This window comes from Asterias amurensis, chromosome 13, assembly GCF_032118995.1.
Source record: "Asterias amurensis chromosome 13, ASM3211899v1".
In the NCBI taxonomy this organism is placed as follows: Eukaryota; Metazoa; Echinodermata; class Asteroidea; order Forcipulatida; family Asteriidae; genus Asterias; species Asterias amurensis.
The window spans coordinates 19,343,246-19,361,152 of NC_092660.1; the positions used below are offsets into that span (position 1 = coordinate 19,343,246).

The window sequence follows — 17,907 nt, forward strand, 5'->3', positions numbered from 1 at the left end:
GTATTGAATAAAATCTGGGGGAGGTGGGAGGTTGGTTGACAAAGAGTAGAGAGGAAGCAAGTGTGCAATGGAAAGATCCTGAAATCAGAGCACTGGGTTGACAACAAACAAGCTCAGTGAGTAAACAATGATCATTTACTCCCTGACATTTGATAAATGCGTAATCAATCTGGGGCCGTTGCGCGGCCCTTTCTTCTGGCTGATATCAGTGGACTGCGCCTCTTTCTTTGGACCCTTTGAATTGTTTCTTCAAATAGAAACGCAGGGGATAGCTACCGCTGGCTTGACATTTCGAAAGAGAAATAACATGATATTTGATATGTTCTCTTAATAAGATTTATGCGGCTGCTCGTGGAGAGAGATCGAAAAGTGTTTTTCTCAACCATATGAAATTGTTTTATTTTTTTTGAGACATGCTTGATGCCAATAAGCTACATGTATAAAAAATTCAACTGTGGCTGGAAATAATCAATAAACCCTTCATAATGAAAAATTAACGCAACAGATTTTTACACAAAATACAGACCAACATTTTGTAGGAGGTGTCATGCAGACTGGGTGTTAAAGCACGCACATTTCCCTATCAATCATTCATCTAACTGTATATTATAGAACATTGTTCCTCTTTTGTTTCCCGTCTAAAGTCACATCTGGCAGAATGCCATTGACATTGTATCTGTTGTGATACTCCTTTCAGGCCTGGAATTTCACGGAGGCCACGGAGGCATTGCCCTGGTCTTGGCCTTGGTGCCCGTTCAAAAATTCCCATAGACTTTAAGATTTTCCGATGGAAGTGCCCTTTTCAAAACTGAAAATGGCTTTGCCCCCTAAAAGATGAAATTCCAGGCCTGACTCCTTTGTTTTGTTGTTAACAGCGTTCCATTAGAAGTAGACTACTTTGTGTCTGTCCATGATAGTCAAACGTATGACATGCTTTCAAATTTATGTTATTGCGCAGTCTTTGCACTTAAGTTTCTTTGTAGAAAAGCCCAGTGGGCTAGTATACTCTTGTGTTTAACTTCCCCTGGGAAGCTTCAGCAAGCTAGATTGTAAATATTGTACATGTAAATGTATCTTTCTGATATATTAATAGTAGTGATCGTGACAATGTACGCCGGGCTACCGTTATGGGCATGCTCTGATGGGTTTACATGTAGGTCTTTTTGTCTTTCACTGACATGTTTTTATGGACTATGGGTGTTCATATTTTTTCAGCTTGATTGTTCCTGTAATGTCATCTGTGTTTGTGTTGTTTATCAGTATAAATCTAGTATTCTAACTGAGTATTTGTTGGTCATTTAGTCCTTTGCATCATTCATGACATTAATCAGATGACATTAATAAGATGACATTAATAAGATGACCTTGTCTTTCTTGTATAGATGTCTACCTCGTAACAGATGAAGTACTTGGAATAGGAGCGTATGCCTCCGTCATAACATGCACACACATACCATCAGGGAAGCACTATGCTGTAAAGGTAAGCAGCTTTTAGATTAGTTAATGAATACCCTTTTGAGTTTAGTTAATGAGTACCCTACAAGTTTATCTTACTACATGTTTAACAGGGGGGTAGGCAGAGTTTATTTTTTGTAATTGTCATAGACCAGCTGTCAGTTTTCACAAAACTCTTCCTAACGTAGTCTTAGGACTTGGTACAAGTTACAATGTAAGCTTCCTGCTTGTTCTCATCCTTATACTGTGGCTGTGCTGAGATGTTGAACAAAGACCTACTCCAGTAGCTTTTTCCCTCGTACTGCATCTCTTTGGAACTCCTTGCCTGGTGCATGTTTCCCTTCATCCTATGATCTTCCATCTTTTAAGAGGAAGGTCAATTCCTACCTTCTGCTCCACTGAGTTTCTGCATGTCTATGTTTTCTTCCTTGTAGCCCTTAACCTAGAGTGGCTTTTAGCCTTGTTTTGGGCGACTTGCATACAAAAAAAAAATTAAAAAATTAAAATAAAAAAAACATTAAAATAGAAGTTAGGGTGCATTGAACCCATCCCAAATTAGGAGTATCCCTGCATAAAATAATTTTTTTTATTTATTTTTTATTTTTTGTTTTTCTGTATTTTGCAGATGATTCAGAAGAGACCGGGTAACAGTCGTGCCAAGGTGTTTAGGGAAGTAGAGACGCTGTACCATTGCCAGGGCCACAAGAACATCTTGCAGCTCATTGAGTTCTTTGAGGATGATGAGAGGTAAGAAGGCCACCCAAACATTAAGATTGACATACTACATGACCTGTTGATTCTATGAGATTAGCAATGTATGAACTATAGTGTGCTGTGTTTTCAAGATGTTTTGTGAAGCAGGAAAAGAGAAAAGGTTACATGCTTGTTAGCCATTTGTGAGTTAGACCTTGGTGGATACAGCCAGGCTACAGCTAGATTTCTGTACTATCATGCGTTGAAGTATAAGATGTCCTTGGCAACACCCATAGCAATAGTCGTAGCCAGATCGGCTATTTTGTAATGATGGCTCTTGGTGATAACCTTCGCTTGATGAGTTAGTCTCAATAAATATGGTTTTAAATAAAGATAGCAGTCGACTTGACTTCACTGCAATTCAAATGAATGCAACATAAACAAGCCAAAAAGGAATCATATACTGGAGTGTTGTTTAGTATTCCTGATTGCTGTTAGATATTGGGAGCATAACACATACATTAGCCATTTTTATAGCACCCCACAAAGATTGGGGCGCTTTACAAAAGCTGACAAAAAAAATGATGATACACACAAACAATGCAATGATACAGATACAAAAACAAAGACCAAGATGGTATCAGCATCATAACTTCCAACTCTTCTCTTCTACAGATTCTATCTTGTATTTGATAAGATGGAGGGAGGGGCATTGTTACATCACATCGAGCAGAGACGGACGTTTAACGAGCAGGAAGCAAGTACCGTGGTCCGAGACATTGCTAGCGCACTAACCTTCCTACACAACAAAGGTATGCCGTGCTCTTGTCATGTCTGTGCCTTGTGCACAAAACTAGTAAAGTACCCCTAGGAATTATATAAATTCATGAGTAGTACATTGAAGGTATTTGGAGTAAGTTTTTCAAGGACAACTCCCGTGAATTAACGAGGATCCTTCCTCAATTGGGCTAGCGGGGTTAGGTTTTGGGCCTGGGTTTTGGAGTTTGGTTTGAGGTTGAGAGATGTTTAGGGGTTAGGAGAAACTGTTGTGTGGGGAGGTAGGAATTAGATTAGGGTTAGCATGTGGGTTAGGGGTTGTGTTGAAGGATGGGGGGGTTAAGTGTTCGATTAGGGGTTGGCAGGTGAGTTTAGAGTTTTGATTTAGTTAGGAGTTGGGCTGGGGGTTGTGAGTTGTGTTTCGGGGGGAGGGGTGGGCGGTTACAAGTTTGACAAGGGGTTGGCAGTTGAGCTAGAGGTTTGGAGTAAGTCAGTGGTTGGTATTTGGGGTTGGGAGTTTGGTTTGGGGTTGGGAGTTGAAACAAACCTTTATGTTGGATTTTGATAGCTTTACAGGGGGTTCGGTACAGATAATAAATCAGATACAGGACAATTGGTGATACTGAATATAGAGCAGTATTTTTGTTTATTTGTTTTTACCTGAATGGCCTTGACATGGTTCTTATTTTGGTATGATGATATCTAAAATGTTCTGATAAAGAATTTACTTGTTAAGATTAAAAACAAACAAGTGATAAAATATGATACAATAATCCCACCCTAACAATGCCCTTCAAAATCACCTGATCCACAATCTCATTCCAAAGGTTATCGCTTCATCGGGCAAAGAGTTCAGCTCTGTTTATGATGCATTTCAAGGATGACATGTATTTGTTGATATTGTCGCCAGACCTGTATGTCAATACTCATGACTTGTAAACGAGGGATAAATGCAGATCTGAAGGACAAAAATTCACAGTGCAAAGAGCATGAGATTAGGCTGATTATAAACAAAATACACTCTCTACCTTAATCTGGGTATGACATAGGTTTTTGCAAGTTCAATCTTGGTACACTGTTCGACAATTCCTAGTTTGTACCTCAATTAGGTTGTGTGGTATTGTACCTTGGTCTAGCTGCTTTGTTGCATTTGTTCAATGTCTGCCTTTGTTCTCTATGTACCTAAGTCTTAGATATTAAATAAGATTGTTTGGCATTCGTACGTTGATCCCGGTACATGGTGTCAATTTTCCTTAACGCTCTATGTACCCTAATCAAGTATTACGCGTACATTAAGTTGTTCAATAATCATCATCATCATACATTTATTTCATTGCTGTCCTTACATTTCCCAATTCAAAGCAAAGTTCGTCAATTATGTTCAAATTATAAGTAGTACCCAGTAATATATTGCAAATAAAGATAAGAATTTATTTTTTTATTACAATGATTTGTATTATTGATCAGTAGTACACGATAGTTATAAATAAGCAGTAATATCTAGATCTGTGTACATTGTTTCAATATTACCTGTTCACTATCTGTGTACATTGTTTCAATATCACTTTTTCACTATAGCTGTACCTCAAAAGAGGTATTAAATTAGGAATTACTTTATACCTAGATCTGGCCGTATTAATTCATTATCGCCTTTCCTCTTTTTACCCCAATCCAGGTATTGCCCACAGAGATCTCAAGCCGGAGAACATCCTATGTGAGAACACACACTCCATCACACCCATCCAGATCTGTGACTTTGGTCTCGGTAGCGGAATCCATATGAACAGTAGATACAACACTCCACTCACAACCCCAGAACTCCTCACACCTGTAAGTAACTCGTCTTGGCCTAATTTCATAGAGATGCTTAAGCTAAGAAAACAACCTAAGCTTAATATGTGTACCAGAATATGGTTACCAGCCAAACTACATGTTACATGTCAAATGAATTATATACTACTGGTATCCTGAGCATTTTTACTTGTTAAGCACCAATTGCTTCTTAAGCAGCTCTATGAAAATAGGGCCTTGTTTGTAAATCAGAATCATCTCACATAAGTATGGCAGAAACGCTCAAACAACTGATGTCAAGGAATGTGCCCTTTTTGTAAAACAAAACAAAAAACAATTTGTTCTTGAGTGTAAGCCAACAAATTCTTAGGATAGTTTCTACGACTGATTCACTTAAAATTGAATGGCAATTCTGAAAAACTGTCTTAATCTTTGTTTATGGCTCTGCTCTGCTTTTTGTTATGGATTCACACGCTCTACAGGGTGCTGTAATCACAGAATTATGTGGTAGGCAACACCCTGAAATAGGGTCCATGATTTTTTTGACACACCAGCCCAAAAAACATAGAAAGACATAAACAATTTAAAACCAAACCATCTTGCGAGAAACCAGTTTTCTTCTACATCTCTTTATAAGAAAATTTGATGATCTTAAATTGCAGGTTGGTTCTGCAGAGTACATGGCCCCTGAGGTTGTTGATGCCTTCATTGACGACCAAGAAGCCTCGGCCTACGACAAAAAGTGTGACTTGTGGAGTCTTGGTGTCATCCTGTACATAATGCTGAGTGGACGGCCGCCCTTCGTCGGCAACTGCACGGAAGACTGTGGATGGGACAATGGCGGGGCATGCCAAGAGTGTGAGGTGAGTGTTTTGACTGAGTGTAAACCCCGGAGAGTTTGTGTTTGGCAAAGAACAAAGTCCTTAAAATGAGTCAACACACGTACTGAGAACAAGCAGTCTACTTTTTTCTTAACCAGTACTTCTCATCCAGATTATTACATGTATCCTTAAAAAGCAAGAGTTAAAACTTTTGTTTTAGCTGTGCGAGCATATGCCTGGATGTTTGTGAATTAATAAGACAGAAACAAATTTCATAAAGATTTTCTCATAAAGATTTAAATGACTGGTGATGTGTCTGGGCTGAGCGATTAAGAGCACTGGACTCAAGCTCTCATGTTTCCGATCAGCAGTGTGTGGGTTCTAGTCCCAGTTGTGGCACTCTTGTCCTTAAGCAAGACATTTTACCACAACTGCTTTGTCCTTCAAATGAGACCATATGAGCCGTAGGTCCACTACACTAGGGTTAATAGTTAAAGAACCTAGAACACTTATCCTGGAAGAGTAAGGGATAAGTTTTGGTGTCACTGGTTCTTTGCAAGCATCCTTGTCTTACAGATTTCCTCAGGCTTGCGAGCTACAGTGGTTAAGTATACTTATGAGGCATTCTTGGTTTCATTTATCAGAAATATGTAATTGTATAATAATAAAAAAAAACTGTACTTTGTGTTTCTCCCTCAGGATATGCTTCTCCATAGCATCCAAGCAGGCATCTACGACTTTGAGGGTAGAGAATGGGAGAACATCTCAGATGACGCTAAAGATCTCATCTCTAACCTCCTAGTCCGCGACGCCAGCAAGCGTTTCACTGCAGAGATGGTCCTCGGCCACCCGTGGATCATGCGCGCACCAATGACCCCTCTCCTGACTCCTTCTATCATCAAGCGTAATAACAGTGCCAAGGATCTCTGCCAGTTTGCCGCCGAGGCCGTCCTCTGTAATCGCCTCGTTGCCCAGAAAGAAGAGCAGGAGGATGACCTCGACGCCACGCCCACCAACGACTGGAACATGCAACCGGCTTTACCGTTCGGCCTGTCACCGCCGGGCGAGTCTGCACTTGCGAAGCGCAGAGCCGCCCTGCACAGCGGCAGCAACGGCGGAGGCATCTGCATCACGGTCAGCTCTCACGCACCCTAAGTTTGTTTTGTATCATATTCCTTCCATTTATTTAACAACAAAATAATACAAAAAGTGTACATAATTATAGCACATTTTATTGGTGCAGTTTCTGTTATCCTGGGTTCATATTATTTGTTGATGCACGCACGGTTGCAAAACAAGGCACCACAGTTGCAAAACAAGGCACCACAGTATAAATTAATTTGGAACACTCCGAGTTTGGCAAAGTGTAACCACAAAGAACAATACTTTCATTTGTGTTCAATAATCTGGTAAACCAAGTGTTCTTGTGTAAAAAGTACAAGCAAAATGCACTCGCACCAAAAAAAAAAAAAAAATGGTTTTCTAAGGTGTAGACTAAAAGATTAATTTCTGTTGGCTAGCATAAAGAGTTGGCCACACTCTTAAAAAGACGCCAAAGCCGGCTGCCTAGACAAAAAGTTTCAAATAAAAAAAAACTTGTGGGAATCTGTTGTACATTACCCAAGCGTGCACTGGCAAAAGTTGATCCCAGTTAATAGGAGCTCTTTTGAAATGTATATGTTTGTAAATATCGGAACAAATGAGATGATCGGAGATTCGAGTCATGAAGTTCGCCTGTCAAAGGTCATAATGAGCAGTGCCAATATGGCTGATGTTACACTTTCCTGGGTTGACAGTTATTGTATTAACTGTCAGCTATGTCTTTCTCTGTGAGAAATACAAATTCATCAGCTCAAATAGTACAGATTTCATTTCATAAATTATCATGTATTATTTTTGTAAATTTCCAAACTAACTTATAACTTGTACTTGACGCAGTGGTCAACCATAAGGATATTTTTATTTTGTTATTGTTTGTTGAAGTTTTTTTTTTTTTCAAAGATTATTATTGCAATTGTTTTGTAAAATGCAATCTATGAAAACAAGCTTTGGGTTTACTTGATGAACTTTTGAGAGGCCAGGGGTGGATTTCACAAAGAGTTAGGACTAGTCTTATCTTGAGTTAGGACCAGTTACTAGTCCTAACTTAGGACTAGCTGTACGTTTTTGATATCTCTTAGGACTGGTCCTAAGTTAGGACCAGTCCTAACTCTTTGTGAAATCCACCCCTGGGATTATATGTCATGTCCAAAATGTGGCATAAAGAACTCTGTGATTCCCATGACACAATGAAGACACAGTTGACCACCAAATGTGGAATCAAATTCACAAAGTGGATAGACCAGTGTTTGTGTGAAGAGTACTTACTGTAGGAGAACAAAAGACCACCCTCGATCCTGAAAGGCCCTCAATAGGTAACACAAGGCGTCTGTAAACAAAACTCACTTACTTTTTTTTTGTCAGGCCAGCGTCCAGGTTCATAGAGCTGCTTAAGTAGAAACTATCGCTTAGCAAATTTCTCCCAAGAAAAAATAAGCAGGATAACGGTACATGTGACAAAGTATTTTGGCTGGTAACCTAATTCTGGTAAACATGAATTTGTTGTGCTATAGCTACTTGTGCTTAATCGGCTCTATGATATTGGGCCCTGGTCTGAATAAGTGGCTAGGTCTGCGGCTGTTGCTAAGGTGTTGCTATGTGCACTCTATGCTTTATAACTTGTTGACATGTACATGGTGATCAAGCCACAGCCACTCATCCTAAAATTGCCTTCTACTCTCTCCATTTCTTTCACTAATGACTAATAGGTCCTTCACATTCTTAGGATAACAATTTGGGGGTTATTATTTTTCCCGTTCAGATTCATGATTAGGAATGAAGGTGTTATTATTCGTAGGCTTTTCACCGGCACTTCAACAAGCCATTTCTTCCAACAATGTTTTTATTGGACAGGGTACCACAGGGGATAAGATTGAGACAAAAAATATTGATAATGAGACTTATTATTATTGATTTATGGATAAATATCAAAGATGTCAAGAGGCAGGATAAGCGACTATCTTTGTACTCACATGCCTGGAGTTACATTGAGGCTGAGACCTCTATTGCCCTGGTCTTGGCCATGGTGCCCCTTCTAAAGCTTTCTGTAATCTAAGTTTTTTTTTATAAATGCCCCTTGCAAATCGAAAATGGCCTTGCTCTTTCACAAATGGCCTTGATCTTGCTTTCTGTAAGTGTAACTCCAGGCCTGTATTTATTTGTTTAAATCCCATCTATTGTTAGCATTTGTACTAGTTTTATTTTTAATTTAGGTGTTCAGCCAACAGTCGATTAACCTATTATTGAACCGTTTTTTTTTTTATGTATTTGTTTTGTACTGTGTTTGTATGATTTCAATATTTGTCTTAATTTGAGGTGTACCCAAAAGGTTTGTGTCCGAATACTCCAAAAGTTTGTGGTTAATTCCTATACTCAAGCATCAAGGGGTTAATCAGATTCTTTATATCAACTGTCAAAATTATTTTCATATATACATTTTTAATGAATGAACCTCGACAGTAGCTACATCTTCTTCTTTTTTCTTTACTTTAAAGTAGAATATTTTGTATTTTGGTACAAGACCCCTAGGTACAGATGCAAATAGAATGAATTCCCTCTACCCTTTATGATAACATTTTTGCAACTTTTCAAGATTAATTTTGTCTGAACCCACTGAATTGTGCTAAACTGAATTACGATGCTACTGTTTTAAAATGATTTTTATTTAATTTTGTTCATTTGGATAGTGTCTGTTTCACCCAGGAACAGGCATTGGAACGAAAGAAAAAAATATCTAACCCTCGACAAAACGTTAAAAGTCTAAAATATGGCCAGTGGTTGGAGCATATGTAGTTGCCTTCTGAACCAAACAAGTTTTACTAAGTAAGTTAAAGTTTCAACTACTTTCACGAAACGTTTTATTAACAGTCAACATTGGAACAAAATTCTATACAATATTATTTATTAAAATGTTCAAAGATAACTTTGTTTTGCATATTAATTTTTTTAATGAAATGTTACAGTTCGTTGTTAAATATTTGTTGGATTTCCACCAGTTTGGAAACAGTTTGTTAACAGTTTGTTAAGTCTGTCCAAAATACCATCAAATTCGTCTAGATTTGATAGTAATTTGTACAGACTAACAATAAAGGCGTTAAAATTTTGTATCAGATTCATTCTTGGATGTGATGCATTCATAGAGAATACTCTATGAGTGCATTCCAAAAGAATGTCTTTGCAGACTTCCAGGTTAATTTATACAGTAGACCCCTTGCATATGATGATGCAAGTTTGAACAGCGCCCTCATTGAAGTCAAATAAAGACATATGATTGGCTGAGAGCTGTGCGCGCTTGGTTGCAGCAATGGCAGTCTGTGCAAGGGGTCTAGTCTGATTTACAGATTACTTTACAATCTAAAGAGAAGGTATGAATTTGGCTGCCTGTTGCAGCATTCTAGACTCGCAGGGGTGCATTTAGCGGTCGTAACCAATAACTGTTTTGGTTGAACTTTCCATTGGTTGATCACTGGCCATTGACCGAAACAGTTATTAGTTCCCACCACGCAAACGCACCCTTGTTATCCCTCACTACGTGTAGGGTTGATGATAAATTAAATCCTTGTTACTTCTATGCAGGCACATTGAAGGGAGACTAGTCATGGTCATAACATGCTTCTGCTTTTAAATGGAACTATAAACTCTATACTAGTAACTGCACACGCGTACGCACTGGCAGTCATAAGTGATGTAATAGCCAATGCGCGCATGTAAATTGGGTCAAAGGTCATAATTCCATGTACAGCCACAAGCCTGCTGTTATCATGGCAACTGTGTTCCTTTAAGCCATCTTTCTCTTATGACCCATGAGAATACCATACAGTGAGCTTGGTGTAACAGCACCATGACATTAATAAAAACTAACAACCTTATAAAAAAATCAGCAAAAAGTTAAAAACACATTGGGAAATTTTCAGAAGTATTTCCTGAACGCAGCAAAAACTAAAAATGTAAAAGAAAAATTGAAGTAAAAAAAACAAAAAAGTTATAATGTGTGTCATTAAATATGGCTTTATCTTTCAGATAAACAAATTGTGAAAAATTGGACAAAGGTAATGTTTCCATGAATTGGTTAATAGCTGCATTTGCAAAGGAAACAAAAATGAGTCAAGGTTACAACAAGCGATTTGGTTTATAAGCTGGTAACATGGGCCTTATTTGATAGAGCTACTTAAGCAGAAGATCTTGCTTTTGTAACAGATTTCTGCTAAGCGAAAAATGAACAGATTTCTGCTAAGCAAAAATGAACAGATACAAGCCAGAAAAAGATGCATGTAACAATGTGTTTTAGATGGTAACCTTATTAATATTCTGGTAAGCTACTTGTTGTGCTTAAGCAGCTCTGTGAGATTGTGCCCTGGTTTTGCTGAATAACTATCCCATGACTAAGGGTTTGTGTTTTTAAAGAACTACACAAACCCACGTAATGTGCTTCCCCTTAAGAATCGACTGTGAAGGTGTTCAGAAATGTGATTAAATTGGTTTTTCCCCGTAACTTGTTGAAACGTTTTAAGTTTATTATTCCCCTTGAAATAAAGTGCAATTGAAGAAGGATATTATTGTGTGGATTGTTTGTTTTTTGTTTGTCAAATTATCACCAAATGTTTCTTGTAAGATTTTTAGGTATGAAAGGGACGGTATATGTTTAATTGTTAAAAGCCTACAGCAGCTTTTGATAGCATGAAGCAATTTGAAAAACATTTCACTTGAATAAATGTGTTTATTTAAATATTTATCGGTTATTATGACCCATAATTTGAATCTTGGAAGCGTTACTGTCAGTAACGTTTCTCAGATTGTGTATTCATATGGGATTAATCCTCCGGATTTTCCACTAAGTCTATAAAAAAAACGCGGCCAAAACGTACAAACCCCAAACCCACAAAACGACCCAACAAATCGTTGAAAACAAAAACAAAAACGACGAAGACAGTTATTATGCAACGCCCCTCCCCAAAAGTAAAATACAAATAAATAAATGCGACGCACAAAATTCAAAAGCACCCAACCCAAACAAAAAGAGCATGCATTGGACACACAGATAATTGTACGAAAGAAAAAACTCGACGCAAAACAAAAAACGCGATGGATAGAACAACAACCGTTATCTGAACCCTTTCTGGTCTCCTACTCCCCGCAATTTTCATCTCGCCCTGGAATAAATTAATTAAATCACCCGGGGTTGAAACTTCAACTCAACAAAATCTCTCCACACATTCCTAGGACCGGGGTTTTACTGTGGAATGTTCCCTCATTCAAGATACTTCTTTGTTATGCGAATTTCCCAAACTCTTTGTTTTCAAAGAACTCATTGTGTCGAATCATTCAGTTGGACCATGGAGACAGAAATACCTCCATGGTTGGACCATGGCAAACTGGACAGCAGCATATCGCGGCCCTAAACGTGGGATATGGACGTGTTTCTTTTAGAGAACTTTTTCGGTAAATTTATCTAAAATTTGCCACACCTAACATTGTGCATGAGGCCTTTAGCGAAGGCTTGAGTGTATTTATCGTCAGTTCAATACAGCTCTCTAGTTCCGAATACACGGAATAAAAACATTAACATTTGACTTCGGTTTTTGAGCTTGCGGGTTGAGAATCACCTTAAGCCCGTACTACAGTGTAAAATTTCACGACCGAGCCCAGCAGTCCCTTCCAACATGGCATCTTGTTGGGTTCCTCTTGTTGAGGTTAAGCTCACAATCGACTGTTACTGTGGCAGTTTATCTATGGATATGTGGTTTGTGGACGTACATTGGAGTCATCGCCGGATTCACGTAAGAAAAACTTTGCCGTATATCCAACCTCCACTGTTTAAATTCGCCCACGTGCTTGGCCTTCTTTGTAAATGTTGGACAAATTATTTCCTTTTAAACTTCCCTTCCTGCGAACAACAGGTAATAAAATATACAAACGTTGTAAGGTTTGCACGAAATTTGTTTGTAAACTCTTACTGCTGAACAAAGAAAAACAAAAGTGACATTTCATGTGTCCTTCTTTAGTACATCTTGGACATTATTTGCTTTGAAACTCTTTTGTTTCGGTATCCTTTGGGCAACGGACAGTAAATACAATCTATAGTAAGGTTGCACAAAATTTGTGTGTGATTCTTTTAGAACAAAGAAAAACAATAACAAAATAGTTAAGTTTTGTTCACATTGTAAATAAATAAATTGAATTGAACTGAATTTACCGAAAATGTCCTCTTAAAAGAACCGGCGGATAGGCTTATTACAAATTACGTTAATCACTGACCTTTCTATAGAGAAACAAAAATAGGGGAAAGAATGAAAGTTTGGTTATTGATAGAGCACTATAGTGGAGGTTGGATAACGCAAGTTAGCACTCAAGATCAAGACAAGATGAAGACTGCGAAGTGTAAGAGAAGATCTAACCCGTTCTCTTGCAGAGTCCCACCCCTCGTACTGCCCCTTGCCCCCAAGCTGCGATCTTGTTGATGTTGTCCTTACTTGTAGAGCTTTCAAGTTGAATTCAAACTTTCTTGGCATTTTCTTGAGTTGCATATTGGTCGAAGCCAATGATGCTTTTCAATTAGGAGACTGGTCTTACTGGAAATCAGGGTTGGTATTTCAAGTCGTCATTTGTCATGTTTGTGTGTGTTGTTGTTTAAAAAAGCAATAGTACAAAATCCATTTATAACTTCATTTGTAATGTAAGATTTAACTATTCTTCTTTAATATTCTTTTAAAGAAAACTTAGCAACAAATCTGTAAAAAAAAATCAATCGGAATTTTTTTAATTTCTGTAATTTCCCCCTCTGTTGCTGCACTTTGTACTGGGGGGGGGCACCACCATTGTTTAAGAATAATTTTTCAATTAAATTATTTTCTGTCCAACCAACATTCATTTGATGATTAGTGCTTGATTAAGGAAGCATTAAATAAATAATTTAGACAAGCTAAATTGATATTTAATTATTCCCAATATCAGTACGACATCGTTTCTGAATGTAGACATTTTCACCTAGGCAGGTCTTTGAGAACTACAAATATTTAAGACAATTAATGATAGAGACTCATAGCTGTAACCTTTGGTCATTTAGATCAAAGCTCAAACAAATAAGGAAATACTCTATACAGCTGCACGCCAAGTTGCAAATAAATGTTCAAGTCATTCTACATTCATTTGATGACTAGTGTTTGATTTAGGGAGTTTTAAATACGTAATTTAATAGTCATTTAGTCAAGCTTAAATTTATTTACTTATTCCAAATATCAGCATGATATATCTATTCTGAATGAAGACATTTTTAACTTAGCAGTTCTTTGAGAGTTAAAAATATTAAGACCATATATAATTAAGACCATAATTAGACACTAACTCTTGTTCATTTAGGGAAAACAATTTAAGAAGCTGCACGCCAAGTTGCAAAATAAATATTCCAGTTTGATCTACATTCAGTTTATGATTAGTGTTTGATTTAGGAAGTATTAAATAAATAATTTAGAAAGCTAAATTATTATTTACTCATTCCTAATCATCTGCATGATATCTTTTCTGAATGAAGAGATTTTTAACTGAGCAGTTCTTTGAGAGTTAAAAATATTAAGACAATATTAAGACGCAATTCATAGCTGTAACCCTTACTCATTTCGATTTAAGTTTTAACAAAATTAAGAAGGAATCTCTTTATGAAGGTGTAGCCAAATTGCAAACAAATATTCCAGTTCGATCTGCATTCATTTTATGATAAGTGTTTGATTTAGGAAGAATTAAATAAATAATTTAGACAAGCTAAATTATTATTTACTCATTCCTAATAATCAGCATGATATCTATTCTGAATGTTTTCAACTGAGCTGGTCTTTGAGGCAGTGTAGCTCATTTAAAAAAAAATATGATAAATTACAAAAAATAAGATAGGGAAACACTTTATAAAGCTGCAGGCCAAGTAGCGAAATAAGCAAATATAAAAACGACGAGCGCTCTGAAAAACAAAAAAACAAATTGGAAAATAAACAAGATAAGTTCGAGAACCAAATAAAAAGCGAGAGAGGAGAAAGTATGGAGAAAAGAAAATACAGTACGAAGGAAAGACGTTAGTGAGGCATGGGTGTAAGTATGAATGGTAAGACGGTAAAGGGATATCTTATAACTTATCTTATATCGAAGTCTGATTAAAACGCACCTATCTACCAAACTAGTGTATAAGAGTATGGTAATTAGTTTCTTAAAGTGCCAAGTACCTGCTTCGCAACTTATCATTAACTCGAGTAACTTAACTTAAGTCAGGTGTCATTTGAAATTACTGGGAGTAACCATTCAGAGTGACGTTAAATGGAACTTGCATATTACTGACATTATTTCTAAAGCTTCTCGCAGACTTTACACTCTTTGTATTATTAAGAAAGCTAAGGTTCCTGTTTTTGACATACTTGCGGTTTACATTTGTTACATAAGACCAGTTCTTGAGTATGCCTGCCAAGTATGGCTCACTTCAATAAGCAAGGAGTAAAATATATCTTATAGAGCGTGTGCAGCAACGAGCCAGTCGTATTATTTTAGGCTATGGATATATTACCTACTCACATGCTCTGACTAGTCTTAATATTCCCACTTTAGAATCTAGACGCCATAATCTGTTGCTTAAGTTTGGTAATAATCTTCGTTATTCTCAAAGTTTTTGTCACTTACTACCTCTTGCCAGAACTAACACCACTAACATGCAATTCAGAGCAGCCTCAACTACCAGCTTTCAAACACCTAAATGCAAAACTGAGCGCTGTAGTAAATCCACGCAACCCTCCCTCATTAGCTAGAATATTGAAATAATTTTTGGGGCTGCTTGGCAAATTTTAAACTTTTTGTCTGTTTTTTTTATATGTAGGCCTATGTCTTTGTCATTTTTTTCTTGTTTTTATATTCTTTGGGGTTTTTTATAGCGTGTTTCTGCTAGTTAATAATTTGTTTCTTTTAGGTTTTGTGTATTTATGTATAGATTTTGCCTGTTTACTGTTAATTCCATTTTTCCTAATTCTGTAAAAACTTTGTAAATTTTAATGTTGTCAACCTTTTGGTTGTTTTTTATTCAGATTAAAATAAACCATTAATAATAAAGTACTGAGGGCGCTGAGTAGAGAAGGATAGGTTATTGCAGAGATGAATTCTGAGACCCAACTATTTAGCACATTATAAGGGTTTACAAGGTGCTACGGCGCAGGGGCGAACCCCTTCTCTTTTCGATAAGTGCACTGGGTTCTTTTACATGCGTTATACAACACATGGGACCAACGGCTTAACGTCCCATCCGATGGACGAAGCAATGGTTAAGTGTCTTGCTTGAGGACACAGGTGTCACGGTTGGGGATTCGAACCCACTAGTGTCGGCCTAGATATGAGACTAACTCTCCATTCTTACATCAGATTCAAACCTTTTCTTTCATAACCTTAACCATGGCTACATTTGTGTTTGTTTTCCAGTCCGGTCCTGTTCTTCTCAAATCTGACGAATTGTGGCAGCACAAACGTTGGGTAACCGGTAGAGTATTGGAGTATGAGGGGAAGCAGAAAAACATGTTTCTTCTCTCTTATAATGCAACAACTTTTTTGTGGTTCTCCACAGATAGACTGTTTGAAGTGAATGCCGTTGCAGATTATTGTGGGTTAAAACTGCCAGGGCCCAACTTCATGGAGCTGCCAATCACAAAAATGTGCTTAGCATAAAACTTCGTCCATGATAAAAACAGGATCACCAACCGAATTTCCAATTGCTTGTTACTGGTATATTCAGCTGTTGTTTGCTGATCCCGAAAATCACTTAGAAATTTGGTTGGTAATCCTGTTTTTACCAAGGAAGAAATGTCATGCTATAAGCAAACTGTTGTGCTTAGCAGGTCTGTGAAATTAGGTCCAGGTGTTTGCAGCAATAAGGTGAAACAACTGTTGAAAAATTCGGTAACGTATGAGGGCAAGTGCAAAAAGAACACTAATTTTTCTTCCGCATCTCCTTATCTTAATTCCTTATGTTTTTTGTGTTTTTGTTCCCCAGAAGTTCTCATTTTCAAGCTGATGTTGTGTCAGGTGATTAGACGCCGATGGCCGCTCTGGGACACAGATGGCAACAGGTTTGCTCCGGTAACTTGGGTAGCCTATCGATGCATGATACTATGCTATTTTAAAATACACGAAAAATATTTAGAACATAGAAGTATCACAGCTTTTCACAACAGTTTTAAAAACGTTTTCAAAAAGTTTGAGCGTCAATCTTGAAAAATGTCCCAACACCTCTTAGCAAATACACCAAGTTGGAAGTCAACAACCCCCCAGGTTACAATATTGGGCACTTTTTGTTTTACCGTGCTGAAGCCCTTTTTGGGGTTCTCAAATCTGTCCAATACAGACTATTTTGAGGGTATGCAACAGTTTCCAACCCCACAATACTTGGTACTAACCTTTCTAGTGTTTTTTTCCCTTTCTTCCATGAAACAGATAATCTTTTTTTTCTTGAAGATGATGAAGAAGTTTGTGTGCTGAAATGTTCCCTGAGCCAGCAGGGTCTGGGGTCATGCGAAGATTTGGTAATGTATCGAGTTACAATTACATTTTACTGTTGAAGAATTGAAGAAACTACATATGGAATGGGAAGACAACCCAATCAAGAAATGTGCACAATCTTTAACAAGTCTAAACATCAGTTTATTTATAACTTTTGAAGACAAAACGATACATGCATTAAAATATTTGTTTTTGATAAAACCAATCTCTCACTAAGCAGTAAAGACAGCTGTATCTAGCAGTCAAAATACTTTTTAATAGATGGAACATTTGCATCGGGGATAAAGAATATTCCATTTGGTTTTTATCCATATACACCGATGTTTGTTAGCACTGTTTACTCACATTTCACCCGAGCTGTGTGAAACAGAAATCACAGGCATACTTGTGTATCTATTTGAGATTCCGCAATAGAAAACATGACCTTTAAAACTTCCTTTGAAACGTGTGATTGTACAATCCCAAAAAATTGCAACCCTCCCTGAAACAATTGAAGTCGGCTGGTCTTGCAAGTTTCTTTTTCAAAAATGTGTAAATAAATATTGACAACTTTGTCTTGGCTTACTATTCTATTCCCTCAGTCTCTTGTTCCATTGGGACTGAATCCATAGCTGAATAAGGATTCCACCATTGAAGATTGAAGACTACAACCGGACATGTGGAGATGTGAATTGGTGGATGATACATCATGCATACAAACCACAACAGAGCTCGGTAAGTTTGATGGAGAAAACAATTATTCCAAACGTTTTCTTTT

At 37.4% G+C, this 17,907-nt stretch overlaps 1 protein-coding gene across 4 annotated transcripts in view; it reads left to right on the plus strand.

Annotated features, from left to right (window-relative positions):
* Positions 1–11,184, plus strand: part of LOC139945862 (MAP kinase-interacting serine/threonine-protein kinase 1-like) — a 34,679-nt gene extending 23,495 nt beyond the window's left edge. For all 4 annotated transcript variants that reach the window (XM_071943356.1, XM_071943358.1, XM_071943359.1 and 1 more), the window contains exons 5-10: positions 1,383–1,480; positions 2,081–2,202; positions 2,824–2,960; positions 4,601–4,755; positions 5,379–5,579; positions 6,237–11,184. In XM_071943356.1, coding sequence (XP_071799457.1) covers positions 1,383–1,480; positions 2,081–2,202; positions 2,824–2,960; positions 4,601–4,755; positions 5,379–5,579; positions 6,237–6,692 — 1,169 coding nt within the window. In that variant the 3' untranslated portion in view covers positions 6,693–11,184. The remainder of the gene's footprint in view (positions 1–1,382; positions 1,481–2,080; positions 2,203–2,823; positions 2,961–4,600; positions 4,756–5,378; positions 5,580–6,236) is intronic.
* The last annotated feature ends 6,723 nt before the right edge of the window (positions 11,185–17,907 follow it).